General features: G+C 43.5%; 2 protein-coding genes across 4 annotated transcripts in view; one reads left to right on the plus strand and one right to left on the minus strand.

Annotated features, from left to right (window-relative positions):
* Window positions 1-15045, minus strand: part of DEAF1 (DEAF1 transcription factor) — a 51052-nt gene extending 36007 nt beyond the window's left edge. The window contains exon 1 of one of the 2 annotated variants that reach the window (XM_069740408.1): window positions 14586-15045. In XM_069740408.1, the coding sequence (XP_069596509.1) occupies window positions 14586-14739 (154 nt within the window). In that variant the 5' untranslated portion in view covers window positions 14740-15045. The remainder of the gene's footprint in view (window positions 1-14585) is intronic. The other variant, XM_069740407.1, reaches the window with a different exon arrangement.
* Window positions 15046-15216: 171 nt separating this feature from the next.
* Window positions 15217-15528, plus strand: part of TMEM80 (transmembrane protein 80) — a 37529-nt gene continuing 37217 nt past the window's right edge. For both annotated transcript variants that reach the window (XM_069738950.1, XM_069738951.1), the window contains exon 1: window positions 15217-15314. In XM_069738950.1, coding sequence (XP_069595051.1) covers window positions 15296-15314 — 19 coding nt within the window. In that variant the 5' untranslated portion in view covers window positions 15217-15295. The remainder of the gene's footprint in view (window positions 15315-15528) is intronic.

Raw genomic sequence — 15528 nt, forward strand, 5'->3', positions numbered from 1 at the left:
GAAAAACTGGCATTTTATCAGGGGTGTGTAGACATACAGTACAGACCAAAAGTTTGGATACACTTTCTCATTTAACCCCTTCATGACCCAGCCTATTTTGACCTTAAAGACCTTGCCGTTTTTTGCAATTCTGACCAGTGTCGCTTTATGAGGTAATAACTCAGGAACGCTTCAATGGATCCTAGCGGTTCTGAGATTGTTTTTTCGTGACATATTGGGCTTTATGTTAGTGGTAAATTTAGGTCAATAAATTCTGTGTTTATTTGTGATAAAAACGGAAATTTGGCGAAAATTTTGAAAATTTCGCAATTTTCACATTTTGAATTTTTATTCTGTTAAACCAGAGAGTTATGTGACACAAAATAGTTAATAAATAACATTTCCCACACGTCTACTTTACATCAGCACAATTTTGGAAACAAAATTTTTTTTGCTAGGAAGTTATAAGGGTTAAAATTTGACCAGCGATTTCTCATTTTTACAACGAAATTTACAAAACCATTTTTTTTTAGGGACCACCTCACATTTGAAGTCAGTTTGAGGGGTCTATATGGCTGAAAATACCCAAAAGTGACACCATTCTAAAAACTGCACCCCTCAAGGTGCACAAAACCACATTCAAGAAGTTTATTAACCCTTCAGGTGCTTCACAGCAGCAGAAGCAACATGGAAGGAAAAAATGAACATTTAACTTTTTAGTCACAAAAATGATTTTTCAGCAACAATTTTTTTATTTTTCCAATGGTAAAAGGAGAAACTGAACCACGAAAGTTGTTGTCCAATTTGTCCTGAGTACGCTGATAACTCATGTGGGGGTAAACCACTGTTTGGGCGCATGGCAGGGCTTGGAAGGGAAGGAGCGCCATTTGACTTTTTGAATCAAAAATTGGCTGCACTCTTTAGCGGACACCATGTCACGTTTGGAGAGACCCCGTGTGCCTAAAAATTGGAGCTCCCCCACAAGTGACCCCATTTTGGAAACTAGACGCCCCAAGGAACTTATCTACATGCATAGTGAGCCCTTTAAACCCCCAGGTGCTTCACAAATTGATCCGTAAAAATGAAAAAGTACTTTTTTTTCACAAAAAAATTCTTTTAGCCTCAATTTTTTCATTTTCACATGGACAACAGGATAAAATGGAACCTAAAATTTGTTGGGCAATTTCTCCTGAGTACACCGATACCTCACATGTGGGGGTAAACCACTGTTTGGGCACATGGTAAGGCTCGGAAGGGAAGGCGCGCCTTTTGACTTTTTGAATGGAAAATTAGCTCCAATTGTTAGCGGACACCATGTCGCGTTTGGAGAGCCCCTGTGTGCCTATGCATTGGAGCTCCCCCACAAGTGACCCCATTTTGGAAACTAGACCCCCCAAGGAACTTATCTAGATGCATACTGAGCACTTTAAACCCCCAGGTGCTTCACAGAAGTTTATAATGCAGAGCCATGAAAATAAAAAATAATTTTTCTTTTCTCAAAAATGATTTTTTAGCCTGGAATTTCCTACTTTGCCAATGGTAATAGGAGAAATTGGACCACAAATGTTGTTGTCCAGTTTGTCCTGAGTACGCAGATACCCCATATGTGGGGGTAAACCACTGTTTGGGCGCACGGCAGGGCTCAGAAGGGAAGGCACGCCATTTGGCTTTTTAAATGGAAAATTAGCTCCAATCATTAGCGGACACCATTGGAGAGCCCCTGTGTGCCTAAACATTGGAGATCCCCCACAAATGACCCCATTTTGGAAACTAGACCCCCAAAGGAACTAATCTAGATGTGTGGTGAGCACTTTGAACCCTCAAGTGCTTCACAGAAGTTTATAACGCAGAGCCATGAAAATTTAAAAAAAAATTTCTTTTCTCAAAAATGATTTTTTAGCCCGCTATTTTTTATTTTCCCAAGGGTAACAGGAGAAATTTGACCCCAAAAGTTGTTGTCCAGTTTCTCCTGAGTACGCTGATACCCCATACGTGGGGGTAAACCACTGTTTAGGCACATGCTGGGGCTCGGAAGTGAAGTAGTGACGTTTTGAAATGCAGACTTTGATGGAATGCTCTGCGGGCGTCACATTGCGTTTGCAGAGCCCCTGATGTGGCTAAACAGTAGAAACTCCCCACAAGTGACCCCATTTTGGAAACTAGACCCCGAAAGGAACTTATCTAGATATGTGGTGAGCACTTTGAACCCCCAAGTGCTTCACAGGAGTTCATAACACAGAGCAGTGAAAATAATAAATACGTTTTCTTTCCTCAAAAATAATTATTTAGCCCAGAATTTTTATTTTCCCAAGGGTTACAGGAGAAATTGGACCACAAAAGTTGTTGTCCAGTTTGTCCTGAGTACGCTGATACCCCATGTGTGGGGGTAAACCACTGTTTGGGCACACGTCGGGGCTCAGAAGGGAAGTAGTGACTTTTGAAATGCAGACTTTGATGGAATGCTCTGCGGGCGTCACGTTGAGTTTGCAGAGCCCCTGATGTGGCTAAACAGTATAAACCCCCCACAAGTGACCCCATTTTGGAAACTAGACCCCGAAAGGAACTTATCTAGATATGTGGTGAGCACTTTGAACTCCCAAGTGTTTCACAGACGTTTACAACGCAGAGCCGTGAAAATAAAAAATAATTTTTCTGTCCTCAAAAATGATGTTTTAGCAAGCATTTATTTATTTTCACAAGGGTAACAGGAGAATTTGGACCCCAGTAATTGTTGCGCAGTTTATCCTGAGTATGCTGGTACCCCATATGTGGGGGTAAACCACTGTTTGGGCACACGTCAGGGCTCGGAATTGAGGGAGCACCATTTGACTTTATGAATACAAGATTGGCTGGAATCAATGGTGGCGCCATGTTGCGTTTGGAGACCCCTGACGTGCCTAAACAGTGGAAACCCCTCAATTCTACCTCCAACACTAACCCCAACACACCCCTAACCCTAATCCCAACTGTAGCCATAACCCTAATCACACCCCTAACCACAACCCTAATTCCAACCCTAACCCTAAGGCTATGTGCCCACGTTGCGGATTCGTGTGAGATTTTTCAGCATCATTTTTGAAAAATCCGCGGGTAAAGGGCACTGCGTTTTACCTGCGGATTTACCGTGGATTTCCAGTGTTTTTTGTGCAGATTTCACCTGTGGATTCCTATTGAGGAACAGGTGTAAAACGCCGCGGAATCCGCACAAAGAATTGACATGCTGCGGAAAATACAACGCAGCGTTTCCGCGCGGTATTTTCTGCACCATGGGCACAGCGGATTTAGTTTTCCATAGGTTTACATGGAACTGTAAACCTGATGGAACACTGCTGCGAATCCGCAGCGGCAAATCCGCAGCCAAATCCGCACCGTGTGCACATAGCCTAATTCTAAAGGTATGTGCACATGCTGCGGAAAACGCTGCGGATCCGCAGCAGTTTCCCATGAGTTTACAGTTCAATGTAAACCTATGGGAAACAAAAATCGCTGTACACATGCTGCGGAAAAACTGCACGGAAACGCAGCGGTTTACATTCCGCAGCATGTCACTTCTTTCTGCGGATTCCGCAGCGGTTTTACAACTGCTCCAATAGAAAATCGCAGTTGTAAAACCGCAGTGAAATGCGCAGAAAAACCGCGGTAAATCCGCGATAAATCCACAGCGGTTTAGCACTGCGGATTTATCAAATCCGCAGCGGAAAAATCCGCAGAGGAACAGAATACTTGTGCACATACCGAAACCCTAACCCTACCCCTAACCCTAACCCTAACCATAACCCCTAACCCTACCCCTAACCCCAACCTTAGTGGAAAAAAAAAATATTTTTTTTTTTATTGTCCCTACCTATGGGGGTGACAAAGGGGGGGGGGGGCATTTACTATTTTTTTTATTTTGATCACTGAGATAGGTTATATCTCAGTGATCAAAATTCACTCTGGAACGAATCTGCCGGCCGGCAGATTCGGCGGGCGCACTGCACATGCGCCCGCCATTTTGGAAGATGGCGGCGCCCAGGAAAGAAGACGGACGGATCCCGGGAGGTAAGTATAAGGAGGGGGGGGGAGATCAGGGCACGGGGGTGGGCGTCGGAGCACGGGGGGGGGGGGTGGATCGGAGCATGGGGGGGTGGATCGGAACACGGGGGGGTGGATTGGAGCACGGGGTGGGGGATCGCTGTGCAGGGGGGGTGGATCGGAGCACGGGGGGGGATCGCTGTGCGGGGGGGTGATCGGAGTGCGGGGGGTTTGATTGGAGCACGGGGGGTGTGATTGGAGCACGGGGGGAGCGGACAGGAGGACGGAGGAGCGGAGCACAGGACGGAGGGGAGCGGACCACAGATCGGGGGGCTGGGGGGTGATCGGTGGGGTGGGGTGGGGGCACATTAGTATTTCCAGCCATGGCCGATGATATTGCAGCATCGGCCATGGCTGGATTGTAATATTTCACCAGTTTTTTAGGTGAAATATTACAAATCGCTCTGATTGGCAGTTTCACTTTCAACAGCCAATCAGAGCGATCGTAGCCACGGGGGGGTGAAGCCACCCACCCTGGGCTAAACTACCACTCCAAACATAAAGATTGGAACAGCACCAGGGCTCGCCTTCTGGTTCTATGCCCCTTTGCTTATTTCACCGATATATACCAATTGCGTTTTCCAGATAAAGCTACTGGATACGGTGCTCTGCTCAATAAGTAACAGTAATCTTCATATCTCATCAAAGGATAATAAAAGAAGCGGCACTCACCAGTTTGCTGAAAATAGTGTCTTTAATGCAGCCTTAATCTATGCTTACAGGCTATTCAGACACGTTGCAGGTGATTGTGAGGGTGCGGGGAGTGAAGGAGGACGACGGCCGTTTCGTGCAATCAGCACTTCGACGGGTCCATGTGGGGGTAAAATGATGTCATTTCCTTTTAAAGGCAATATGCGCATCAAGGTAAATTACTGACGTACATGTTTTTTGTTTTTTTTTCATACATTTGCCAAATACTTATAATTTAAACATTGTCAGTAAAAATACTCAAATGCTTGTTGCAACACTATATGAGATTTATAGAATTTTATAGAAATACGGCCATATCCAATTTGTCGTTTAAGCCCAATGGCCCCTGTGTGTTAGTTTTTATAATCCATTTTCCTTCTTCTCTTAGGAGGAGTTTGTTGTGATCACCTCCCTGGGGTGGATATTTAACTAACTTAAGGCCAGCGAATTGTCACAGTTCAGGGTTACTTTCGTGTTTCTGCTGCATGTGCGTAATAAATCTCATGCATCCCTTTCCTGAGACTACAGAATTGTAGTGTTCTCGGAACCGTACAAATAGGGGCCGTATGGTTTTCCCTATGTAATAAAAATTACAGGGACAAAATATTCCGTACACAACGAACTTACTTTTACAAGTTATGAAGTCGGTAACTTTTTGTGTCATACCTCCAATTCTTAGAGGATTATCTAATTTGTGCAGATGGCAGAATTTACAGTTTTTACATCTATAGTTCCCTTTAGGGGAATCTTTTTGTAGCCAATTATTATACGTTGGTAACAGTCTATTGTGGACCAGCAAGTCACTCAGATTTGTGGTGCGTTTGTATGCAAATTGCGGGTCGAGAGTGGTTAATTTCTGTAAATCTCTATCAGTTTGTAATATATGCCAGTTTTTTCTTACCGAACAAATCCATTTACAATGTTCCTTTAGTCTTTTAAAACTAGTCATAAAACAGAATGAAAAAGAATATATAGACATCTGTGACCAACTTGATAAATCAAAAAAAGAAGTATCAACAAGAACAACTGAGGAACAAAATAAATCTTTTATGAAAAAATTGGAAAAGAAATTAATTGTGACACAAATGGATGTAAAAGAAAAAAAGAAAATGAAATTCCTCAGAGATAAAAATGACTACACTACGGGGCAAATTTTCAATTGGAATAAAAACAAGCAAAAAAGATTCTATGGGAAATACAATGCACCTTCTAAAAATAAAAACAAAAAGAAATTCTCAAGGGATGGGTGGATCAACGACTCTGACTCCAGCGGCATGGAAGAATTAAATGAAGAAAGTGTAACAGCGACCACTTCAACGCAAATGGAAGTCCCTTTAGAAATAAAACACGGAGGGGAGGTCGCAAATATAAGAAAAAAACGAAACCTAGGCTTTATAGCTTACCCTCCTGCCGATCCGCAAGATATTGAAGATGCAATTCTACTAATGAGCATTAATGAAGATAGAGATATGACAACAGCAGAGGACATTTCTCCGCAAGGCACAACTGAGCCTTTCAAAAAAGGAATTCAATCTACTTTTATGCCTCCCACACCACCGGGTAATGCGATAGACATATTCCAAAATGCGGTTCTGAAGGATGTAGAAGCAATCTTGTATCCTAAAACACCAAAAAATTTGTCAGCAGGAGAGCAAAGAGCATTATATGAAATGCAAAACTGGGATGATATTGTTATAAGAAGATCTGATAAGGGGGGAAATTTAGTCATCTTAAATAAAAGTTATTATATTAGTGAAGGGCTATCTCAATTAAATGATACGGAAACGTATCAACCTTTGGACTTCAATCCAACAAATAAATATAAGGAGAAATTAAGAGCATTATTAAATAAGTATGTGGAGAAAGGCACTTTAAGAAAAAACAGGGCAGAAAAGCTTATACCGGATTTTCCCAATATACCCCACTGGTACACCATACCGAAAATTCATAAGTGCGCAGAAAGACCCCCTGGACGCCCTATAATTTCGGGCATAAATTCCATAACAGAACCACTGTCTCAATTTCTGGACTGGTTATTAAAACCATTATTAAAGAAAATACCTTCATTTGTAAAAGACAGTGGTGATTTCCTCTGTGCGTTGAAGGCGGTGGATTGGCAAATGAACTTTTCCCTTGCTACTATAGACGTAGTTAATCTGTATACAAGAATTCCACAGGAGCGGGGCATTAAGGCAATGGAGAAGATTCTCAGCAATACTGAAAAAGACCAAAACTTTATTTCGTTTATTATTGAAAGCCTATCTTTTGTATTGTCACACAACGCATTTAAATTTATTGATAAATGGTATGCGCAAAGAACTGGTACAGCGATGGGGACGCCCGTCGCATGCGTTTTTGCTAACCTTTTTCTTGCAGCGTTCGAAGAAAAATATATAACATGCATTGAGAACCCTTATTTGAAATTTATTCGATTGTATTTGCGCTTTGCCGATGACATCTTCATTATATGGGACGGCACAGAACAAGATTTTAATAACTTTGTAACTGCCCTAAATACAAATAATGACGAAAACATGCGTTTTACCTCATGTTTCAGTAAAAATTCGTTAGAATTTCTAGACGTAAAAATTAATATAGTGGAAGGTGCAGTAAATACAACAGTATTTAGAAAACAGACAGCAACCAACAACATTCTGCACTTTGATAGTGCGCATCCCATTCATACGAAAAAAAGGTATCCCCTATAGTCAAATGGTCAGACTGAGAAAAATAAACAATAACGATGAAATTTACAGACAACAGGTCGCAGGACTTAAAACTCGCTTTTCAAATAGGGGGTATCCACTAAATATCTTAGAACAGGCGGAAAAACGTGCTGAAAAATTAACCCAAGCTGAACTCTTGAAAAAACGCAAAAACATTCCCCCTTCACATGAAGAGGTAGCCATTAGGAAATTTACGTTCACCTTCACCCATAGCCCAATGGATAAGGCGATATATGCTGCGGTAAGAAAAAACTGGCATATATTACAAACTGATAGAGATTTACAGAAATTAACCACTCTCGACCCGCAATTTGCATACAAACGCACCACAAATCTGAGTGACTTGCTGGTCCACAATAGACTGTTACCAACGTATAATAATTGGCTACAAAAAGATTCCCCTAAAGGGAACTATAGATGTAAAAACTGTAAATTCTGCCATCTGCACAAATTAGATAATCCTCTAAGAATTGGAGGTATGACACAAAAAGTTACCGACTTCATAACTTGTAAAAGTAAGTTCGTTGTGTACGGAATATTTTGTCCCTGTAATTTTTATTACATAGGGAAAACCATACGGCCCCTATTTGTACGGTTCCGAGAACACTACAATTCTGTAGTCTCAGGAAAGGGATGCATGAGATTTATTACGCACATGCAGCAGAAACACGAAAGTAACCCTGAACTGTTACAATTCGCTGGCCTTAAAGGGAACCTGTCACCCCGTTTTTTGAGATTGAGCTATAAATACTGTTAAATAGGGCCTGCGCTGTGTGTTCCTATAGTGTATGTAGTGTACCCCGATTCCCCACCTATGCTGAGATATAACTTACCAAAGTCGCCGTTTTCGCCTGTCAATCAGGCTGGTCAGGTCGGGAGGGCGTGGTGACATCGCTGGTTCTTCCTCAGCTTTACGTTGGTGGCGTAGTGGCGTAGTGGTGAACAAGCAGCGCGCGATCTGCGCTGTAATCCCTTGCATCGGTGGGGGCGGCCATCTTCTTGGGGCCGCGCGTGCGCAGATCGAGTGCTCTGCTGCACGGGGCTTCAGGAAAATGGCCGCGGGATGCCGCGCGTGCGCATTAGAGATCGCGGCGGCCATTTTCCCAAAGCCGAGTTTGCATCTCGGCTTTGGGAAAATGGCCGCCGCGATCTCTAATGCGCACGCGCGGCATCCCGCGGCCATTTTCCTGAAGCCCCGTGCAGCAGAGCACTCGATCTGCGCACGCGCGGCCCCAGGAAGATGGCCGCCCCCACCGACGAAAGGGATGACAGCGCAGATCGCGCGCTGCTTGTTCACCACTACGCCACTACGCCACCAACGTAAAGCTGAGGAAGAACCAGCGATGTCACCACGCCCTCCCGACCTGACCAGCCTGATTGACAGGCGAAAACGGCGACTTTGGTAAGTTATATCTCAGCATAGGTGGGGAATCGGGGTACACTATATACACTATAGGAACACACAGCGCAGGCCCTATTTAACAGTATTTATAGCTCAATCTCAAAAAACGGGGTGACAGGTTCCCTTTAAGTTAGTTAAATATCCACCCCAGGGAGGTGATCACAATAAACTCCTCCTAAGAGAAGAAGGAAAATGGATTATAAAAACTAACACACAGGGGCCATTGGGCTTAAACGACAAATTGGATATGGCCGTATTTCTATAAAATTCTATAAATCTCATATAGTGTTGCAACAAGCATTTGAGTATTTTTACTGACAATGTTTAAATTATAAGTATTTGGCAAATGTATGAAAAAAAAACAAAAAACATGTACGTCAGTAATTTACCTTGATGCGCATATTGCCTTTAAAAGGAAATGACATCATTTTACCCCCACATGGACCCGTCGAAGTGGTGATTGCACGAAACGGCCGTCGTCCTCCTTCACTCCCCGCACCCCCACAATCACCTGCAACGTGTCTGAATAGCCTGTAAGCATGGATTAAGGCTGCATTAAAGACACTTTTTTCAGCAAACTGGTGAGTGCCGCTTCTTTTATTATCCTTTGATGAGATATAAACTACCACTCCCCCTGTCCCTGCAGGCCGGGTGAAATGGGAGTTAACCCTTTCACCCGATCTGCAGGGACACGATCTTTCTGTAACACAGCATATGCGTCACAGGTCGGATTGGAACCGACTTTCATGACGCATACGCTGTGTCACAGGTCGGGAAGGGGTTAAAGATTTTTCTGTATTTTCATGACTATGAAAATTGTACATTCACACTGAAGACATCAAAACTATGAATTAACACGTGGAATTATATAATTAACAAAAAAGTTTGAAACAGATGAAATTATGTCTTATATTCTAGGTTCTTCAAAGTAGCCATCTTTTGCGTTGATGACTGCTTTGCACACTCTTGGCATTCTCTTGATGAGCTTCAGGAGGTAGTCACCAGGAATGGTTTTCACTTCACAGGTGTGCCCTGTCAGGTTTAATAAGTGGGATTTCTTGCCTTATAAATGGGGTTGGGACCGTCAGTTGTGTTGTGCAGAAGTCTGGTGGATACACAGCTAATAGTCCTACTGAATAGACTGTTAGAATTTGTATTATGGCAAGAAAAAAGCAGCTAAGTAAAGAAAAACGAGTGGCCATCATTACTTTAAGAAATGAAGGTCAGTCAGTCTGAAAAATTGGGCAAACTTTGAAAGTGTCCCCAAGTGCAGTGGCAAAAACCATCAAGCGCTACAAAGAAACTGTCTCACATGAGGACCACCCCAGGAAAGGAAGACCAAGAGTCACCTCTGCTTCTGAGGATAAGTTTATCCGAGTTACCAGCCTCAGAAATCGCAGGATAACAGCAGCTCAGATTAGACACCAGGTCAATGCCACACACAGTTCTAGCAGCAGACACATCTCTACAACAACTGTTAAGACGAGACTTTGTGCAGCAGGCCTTCATGGTAAAATAGCTGCTAGGAAACCACTGCTAAGGACAGGCAACAAGCAGAAGAGACTTGTTTGGGCTAAAGAACACAAGGAATGGACATTAGACCAGTGGAAATCTGTGCTTTGGTCTGATGAGTCCAAATTTGAGATCTTTGGATCCAACCACCGTGTCTTTGTGCGATGCAGAAAAGGTGAACGGATGGACTCTACATGCCTGGTTCCCACCGTGAAGCATGGAGGAGGAGGTGTGATTGTGTGGGGCTGCTTTGCTGGTGACACTGTTGGGGAATTATTCAAAATTGAAGGCATACTGAGCCAGCATGTCTACCACAGCATCTTGCAGCGGTATGCTATTCCTTCCGGTTTGCGTTTAGTTGGACCATCATTTATTTTTCAACAGGACAATGACCCCAAACACCTTCAGGCTGTGTAAGGGCTATTTGACCAAGAAGGAGAGTGATGGGGTGCTACGCCAGATGACCTGGCCTCCACAGTCACCAGACCTGAACCCAATCGAGATGGTTTGGGGTCAGCTGGACCGCAGAGTGAAGGCAAAAGGGCCAACAAGTGCTTAGTATCTCTGGGAACTCCTTCAAGATTGTTGGAAGACCATTTCCGGTGAATACCTCTTGAAGCTCATCAAGAGAATGCCAAGAGTGTGCAAAGCAGTCATCAAAGCAGCTTTGAAGAACCTAGAATATAAGACATAATTTCAGTTGTTTCACACTTTTTTGTTAAGTATATAATTCCACATGTGTTAATTCATAGTTTTGATGCCTTCAGTGCGAATGTACAATTTTCATAGTTATGAAAATACAGAAAAATCTTTAAATGAGAAGGTGTGTCCAAATTTTCGGTCTGTACTGTGTATCTATATATATATATACAGTGGGGCAAAAAAGTATTTAGTCAGTCAGCAATAGTGCAAGTTCCACCACTTAAAAAGATGAGAGGCGTCTGTAATTTACATCATAGGTAGACCTCAACTATGGGAGACAAACTGAGAAAAAAAATCCAGAAAATCACATTGTCTGTTTTTTTAACATTTTATTTGCATATTATGGTGGAAAATAAGTATTTGGTCAGAAACAAAATTTCATCTCAATACTTTGTAATATATCCTTTGTTGGCAATGACAGAGGTCAAACGTTTTCTGTAAGTCTTCACAAGGTTGCCACACACTGTTGTTGGTATGTTGGCCCATTCCTCCATGCAGATCTCCTCTAGAGCAGTGATGTTTTTGGCTTTTCGCTTGGCAACACGGACTTTCAACTCCCTCCAAAGGTTTTCTATAGGGTTGAGATCTGGAGACTGGCTAGGCCACTCCAGGACCTTGAAATGCTTCTTACGAAGCCACTCCTTCGTTGCCCTGGCGGTGTGCTTTGGATCATTGTCATGTTGAAAGACCCAGCCACGTTTCATCTTCAATGCCCTTGCTGATGGAAGGAGGTTTGCACTCAAAATCTCACGATGCATGGCCCCATTCATTCTTTCATGTACCCGGATCAGTCGTCCTGGCCCCTTTGCAGAGAAACAGCCCCAAAGCATGATGTTTCCACCACCATGCTTTACAGTAGGTATGGTGTTTGATGGATGCAACTCAGTATTCTTTTTCCTCCAAACACGACAAGTTGTGTTTCTACCAAACAGTTCCAGTTTGGTTTCATCAGACCATAGGACATTCTCCCAAAACTCCTCTGGATCATCCAAATGCTCTCTAGCAAACTTCAGACGGGCCCGGACATGTACTGGCTTAAGCAGTGGGACACGTCTGGCACTGCAGGATCTGAGTCCATGGTGGCGTAGTGTGTTACTTATGGTAGGCCTTGTTACATTGGTCCCAGCTCTCTGCAGTTCATTCACTAGGTCCCCCTGCGTGGTTCTGGGATTTTTGCTCACCGTTCTTGTGATCATTCTGACCCCACGGGGTGGGATTTTGCGTGGAGCCCCAGATCGAGGGAGATTATCAGTGGTCTTGTATGTCTTCCATTTTCTAATTATTGCTCCCACTGTTAATTTCTTCACTCCAAGCTGGTTGGCTATTGCAGATTCAGTCTTCCCAGCCTGGTGCAGGGCTACAATTTTGTTTCTGGTGTCCTTTGACAGCTCTTTGGTCTTCACCATAGTGGAGTTTGGAGTCAGACTGTTTGAGGGTGTGCACAGGTGTCTTTTTATACTGATAACAAGTTTAAACAGGTGCCATTACTACAGGTAATGAGTGGAGGAAAGAGGAGACTCTTAAAGAAGTTGTTACAGGTCTGTGAGAGCCAGAAATCTTGATTGTTTGTTTCTGACCAAATACTTATTTTCCACCATAATATGCAAAAAAAAATGTTAAAAAAAAACAGACAATGTGATTTTCTGGATTTTTTTTCTCAGTTTGTCTCCCATAGTTGAGGTCTACCTATGATGTAAATTACAGACGCCTCTCATCTTTTTAAGTGGTGGAACTTGCACTATTGCTGACTGACTAAATACTTTTTTGCCCCACTGTATATATATATATATATAGATACACAGGTCCTTCTCAAAAAATTAGCATATAGTGTTAAATTTCATTATTTACCATAATGTAATGATTACAATTAAACTTTCATATATTATAGATTCATTATCCACCAACTGAAATTTGTCAGGTCTTTTATTGTTTTAATACTGATGATTTTGGCATACAACTCCTGATAACCCAAAAAACCTGTCTCAATAAATTAGCATATTTCACCCATCCAATCAAATAAAAGTGTTTTTTAATAACAAACAAAAAAACCAACAAATAATAATGTTCAGTTATGCACTCAATACTTGGTCGGGAATCCTTTGGCAGAAATGACTGCTTCAATGCGGCGTGGCATGGAGGCAATCAGCCTGTGACACTGCTGAGATGTTATGGAGGCCCAGGATGCTTCAATAGCGGCCTTAAGCTCATCCAGAGTGTTGGGTCTTGCGTCTCTCAACTTTCTCTTCACAATATCCCACAGATTCTCTATGGGGTTCAGGTCAGGAGAGTTGGCAGGCCAATTGAGCACAGTAATACCATGGTCAGTAAACCATTTACCAGTGGTTTTGGCACTGTGAGCAGGTGCCAGGTCGTGCTGAAAAATGAAATCTTCATCTCCATAAAGCATTTCAGCCGATGGAAGCATGAAGTGCTCCAAAATCTCCTGATAGCTAGCTGCATTGACCCTGCCCTTGATGAAACACAGTGGACCAACACCAGCAGCTGACATGGCACCCCACACCATCACTGACTGTGGGTACTTGACACTGGACTTCAGGCATGAAGTAGCCCAGGTCAGGCGCCTCTGCCGCTGTTTATGGTTCAAAAGTGGCTTTACCTGGGGAATGCGGCACCTGTAGCCCATTTCCTGCACACGCCTGTGCACGGTGGCTCTGGATGTTTCCACACCAGACTCAGTCCACTGCTTCCTCAGGTTCCCCAAGGTCTGGAATCGGTCCTTCTCCACAATCTTCCTCAGGGTCCGGTCTCCTCTTCTCGTTGTACAGCGTTTTCTGCCACATTGTTTCCTTCCAACAGACTTACCATTGAGGTGCCTTGATACAGCACTCTGGGAACAGCCTATTTGTTGAGAAATTTCTTTCTGGGTCTTACCCTCTTGCTTGAGGGTGTCAATGATGGCCTTCTTGACATCTGTCAGGTCGCTAGTCTTACCCATGATGGGGGTTTTGAGTAATGAACCAGGCAGGGAGTTTATAAAAGCCTCAGGTATCTTTTGCATGTGTTTAGAGTTAATTAGTTGATTCAGAAGATTAGGGTAATAGGTCGTTTAGAGAACCTTTTCTTGATATGCTAATTTATTGAGACAGGTTTTTTGGGTTATCAGGAGTTGTATGCCAAAATCATCAGTATTAAAACAATAAAAGACCTGACAAATTTCAGTTGGTGGATAATGAATCTATAATATATGAAAGTTTAATTGTAATCATTACATTATGGTAAATAATGAAATTTAACACTATATGCTAATTTTTTGAGAAGGACCTGTATACACCCATTGCACCTATCTTCAGTCAAGACCTGAGCTGCTGCCATCTCCCTGTGCTTGGTTGTATACACAGTGTGTGTATAGTTCTTCATGGTATATAGAAAGCAGCGCCTTCTGGTGGTACTGAGCTATATTACAAGACGCACCCTACTGAGCAGAGTAAGGTTCTCAGCGCCACCTGGTGGTCGGTTAGCAGTACAGCAGCAGAGCTTACCTGTATACCCGTTCCCGGTTGCACTCCTCCCATCGGGCCCAGTCATGACTGTGACCGAAGTTACCTCGGGGCCATCACGCACCGCAGCAGCCACAGCAGCCACCGCCGCCGCTGCTTCTGATAAGCCAAGTCGGGATGCTTGAGTTTCATCCATGCATCCGGAAACTACCGAACCCAGTTCCGGAAAGACACGAAAGTGGACCTCGGCGACACCCGAACACCCTTTCCGGAACGCGAAGGAAAATTAATACAACGAAAAAACCCGATGGTCTCCGGAAATTCCCGAGCACTCCTCGGACGAGCGTTAGCTTCGCTCACGGAAACCACCGAGTATATCCGATCCACGCCGAAAATGGCGACAGCGCGAAGGAACGCCCCCTCGTTCGGGACTCCTACTACGCATGTCTTGAAACGAAGCCGCTCGAGGGGGCGTTCCCAATGACGTCAGTGCCGAGGAGGACGCCATTTTGAATGTGGGCATATTGAATTCCTGAACTCTTCGTTGGGGGTTGTAACTTCTTCTCGCATTAGTATATCATTAAACTATACTGACAGGAATTACCTGTGTTATAGTCTTGTCCTTTCTGTGAAGATTGTGCCTCATATTATCTTAACGAAGTTTGTTTGCCCTTAAGAAATATGGAAGAATTGTAATGTAGTCGTATGTGTGGCGGAGAAAGCCGAGAGTTTCCGAAGGTCTGAGGAGGAACATGGCGGTCGCCACAAGAGGTAAGCGCTAGACGCGTTGCCATAGTAACATGCCAGCGGTGAGCGGTCCCCTCAGACGAGACCCAGCGCCCCCTTTCCTTTATCTCGCTGAGGGGGATAATGCGACTCTGTTACACAGGCCGGAAACATCACACCTTCCTTCATGTTCTTGTCATATCACCATCTCCACGCTGAGTTTTTTAGGGTATGCTCACACTGTGCGTTTTCCCGCCGT

This window comes from Ranitomeya imitator, chromosome 9 (assembly GCF_032444005.1).
Source record: "Ranitomeya imitator isolate aRanImi1 chromosome 9, aRanImi1.pri, whole genome shotgun sequence".
Lineage (NCBI taxonomy): Eukaryota > Metazoa > Chordata > Amphibia > Anura > Dendrobatidae > Ranitomeya > Ranitomeya imitator.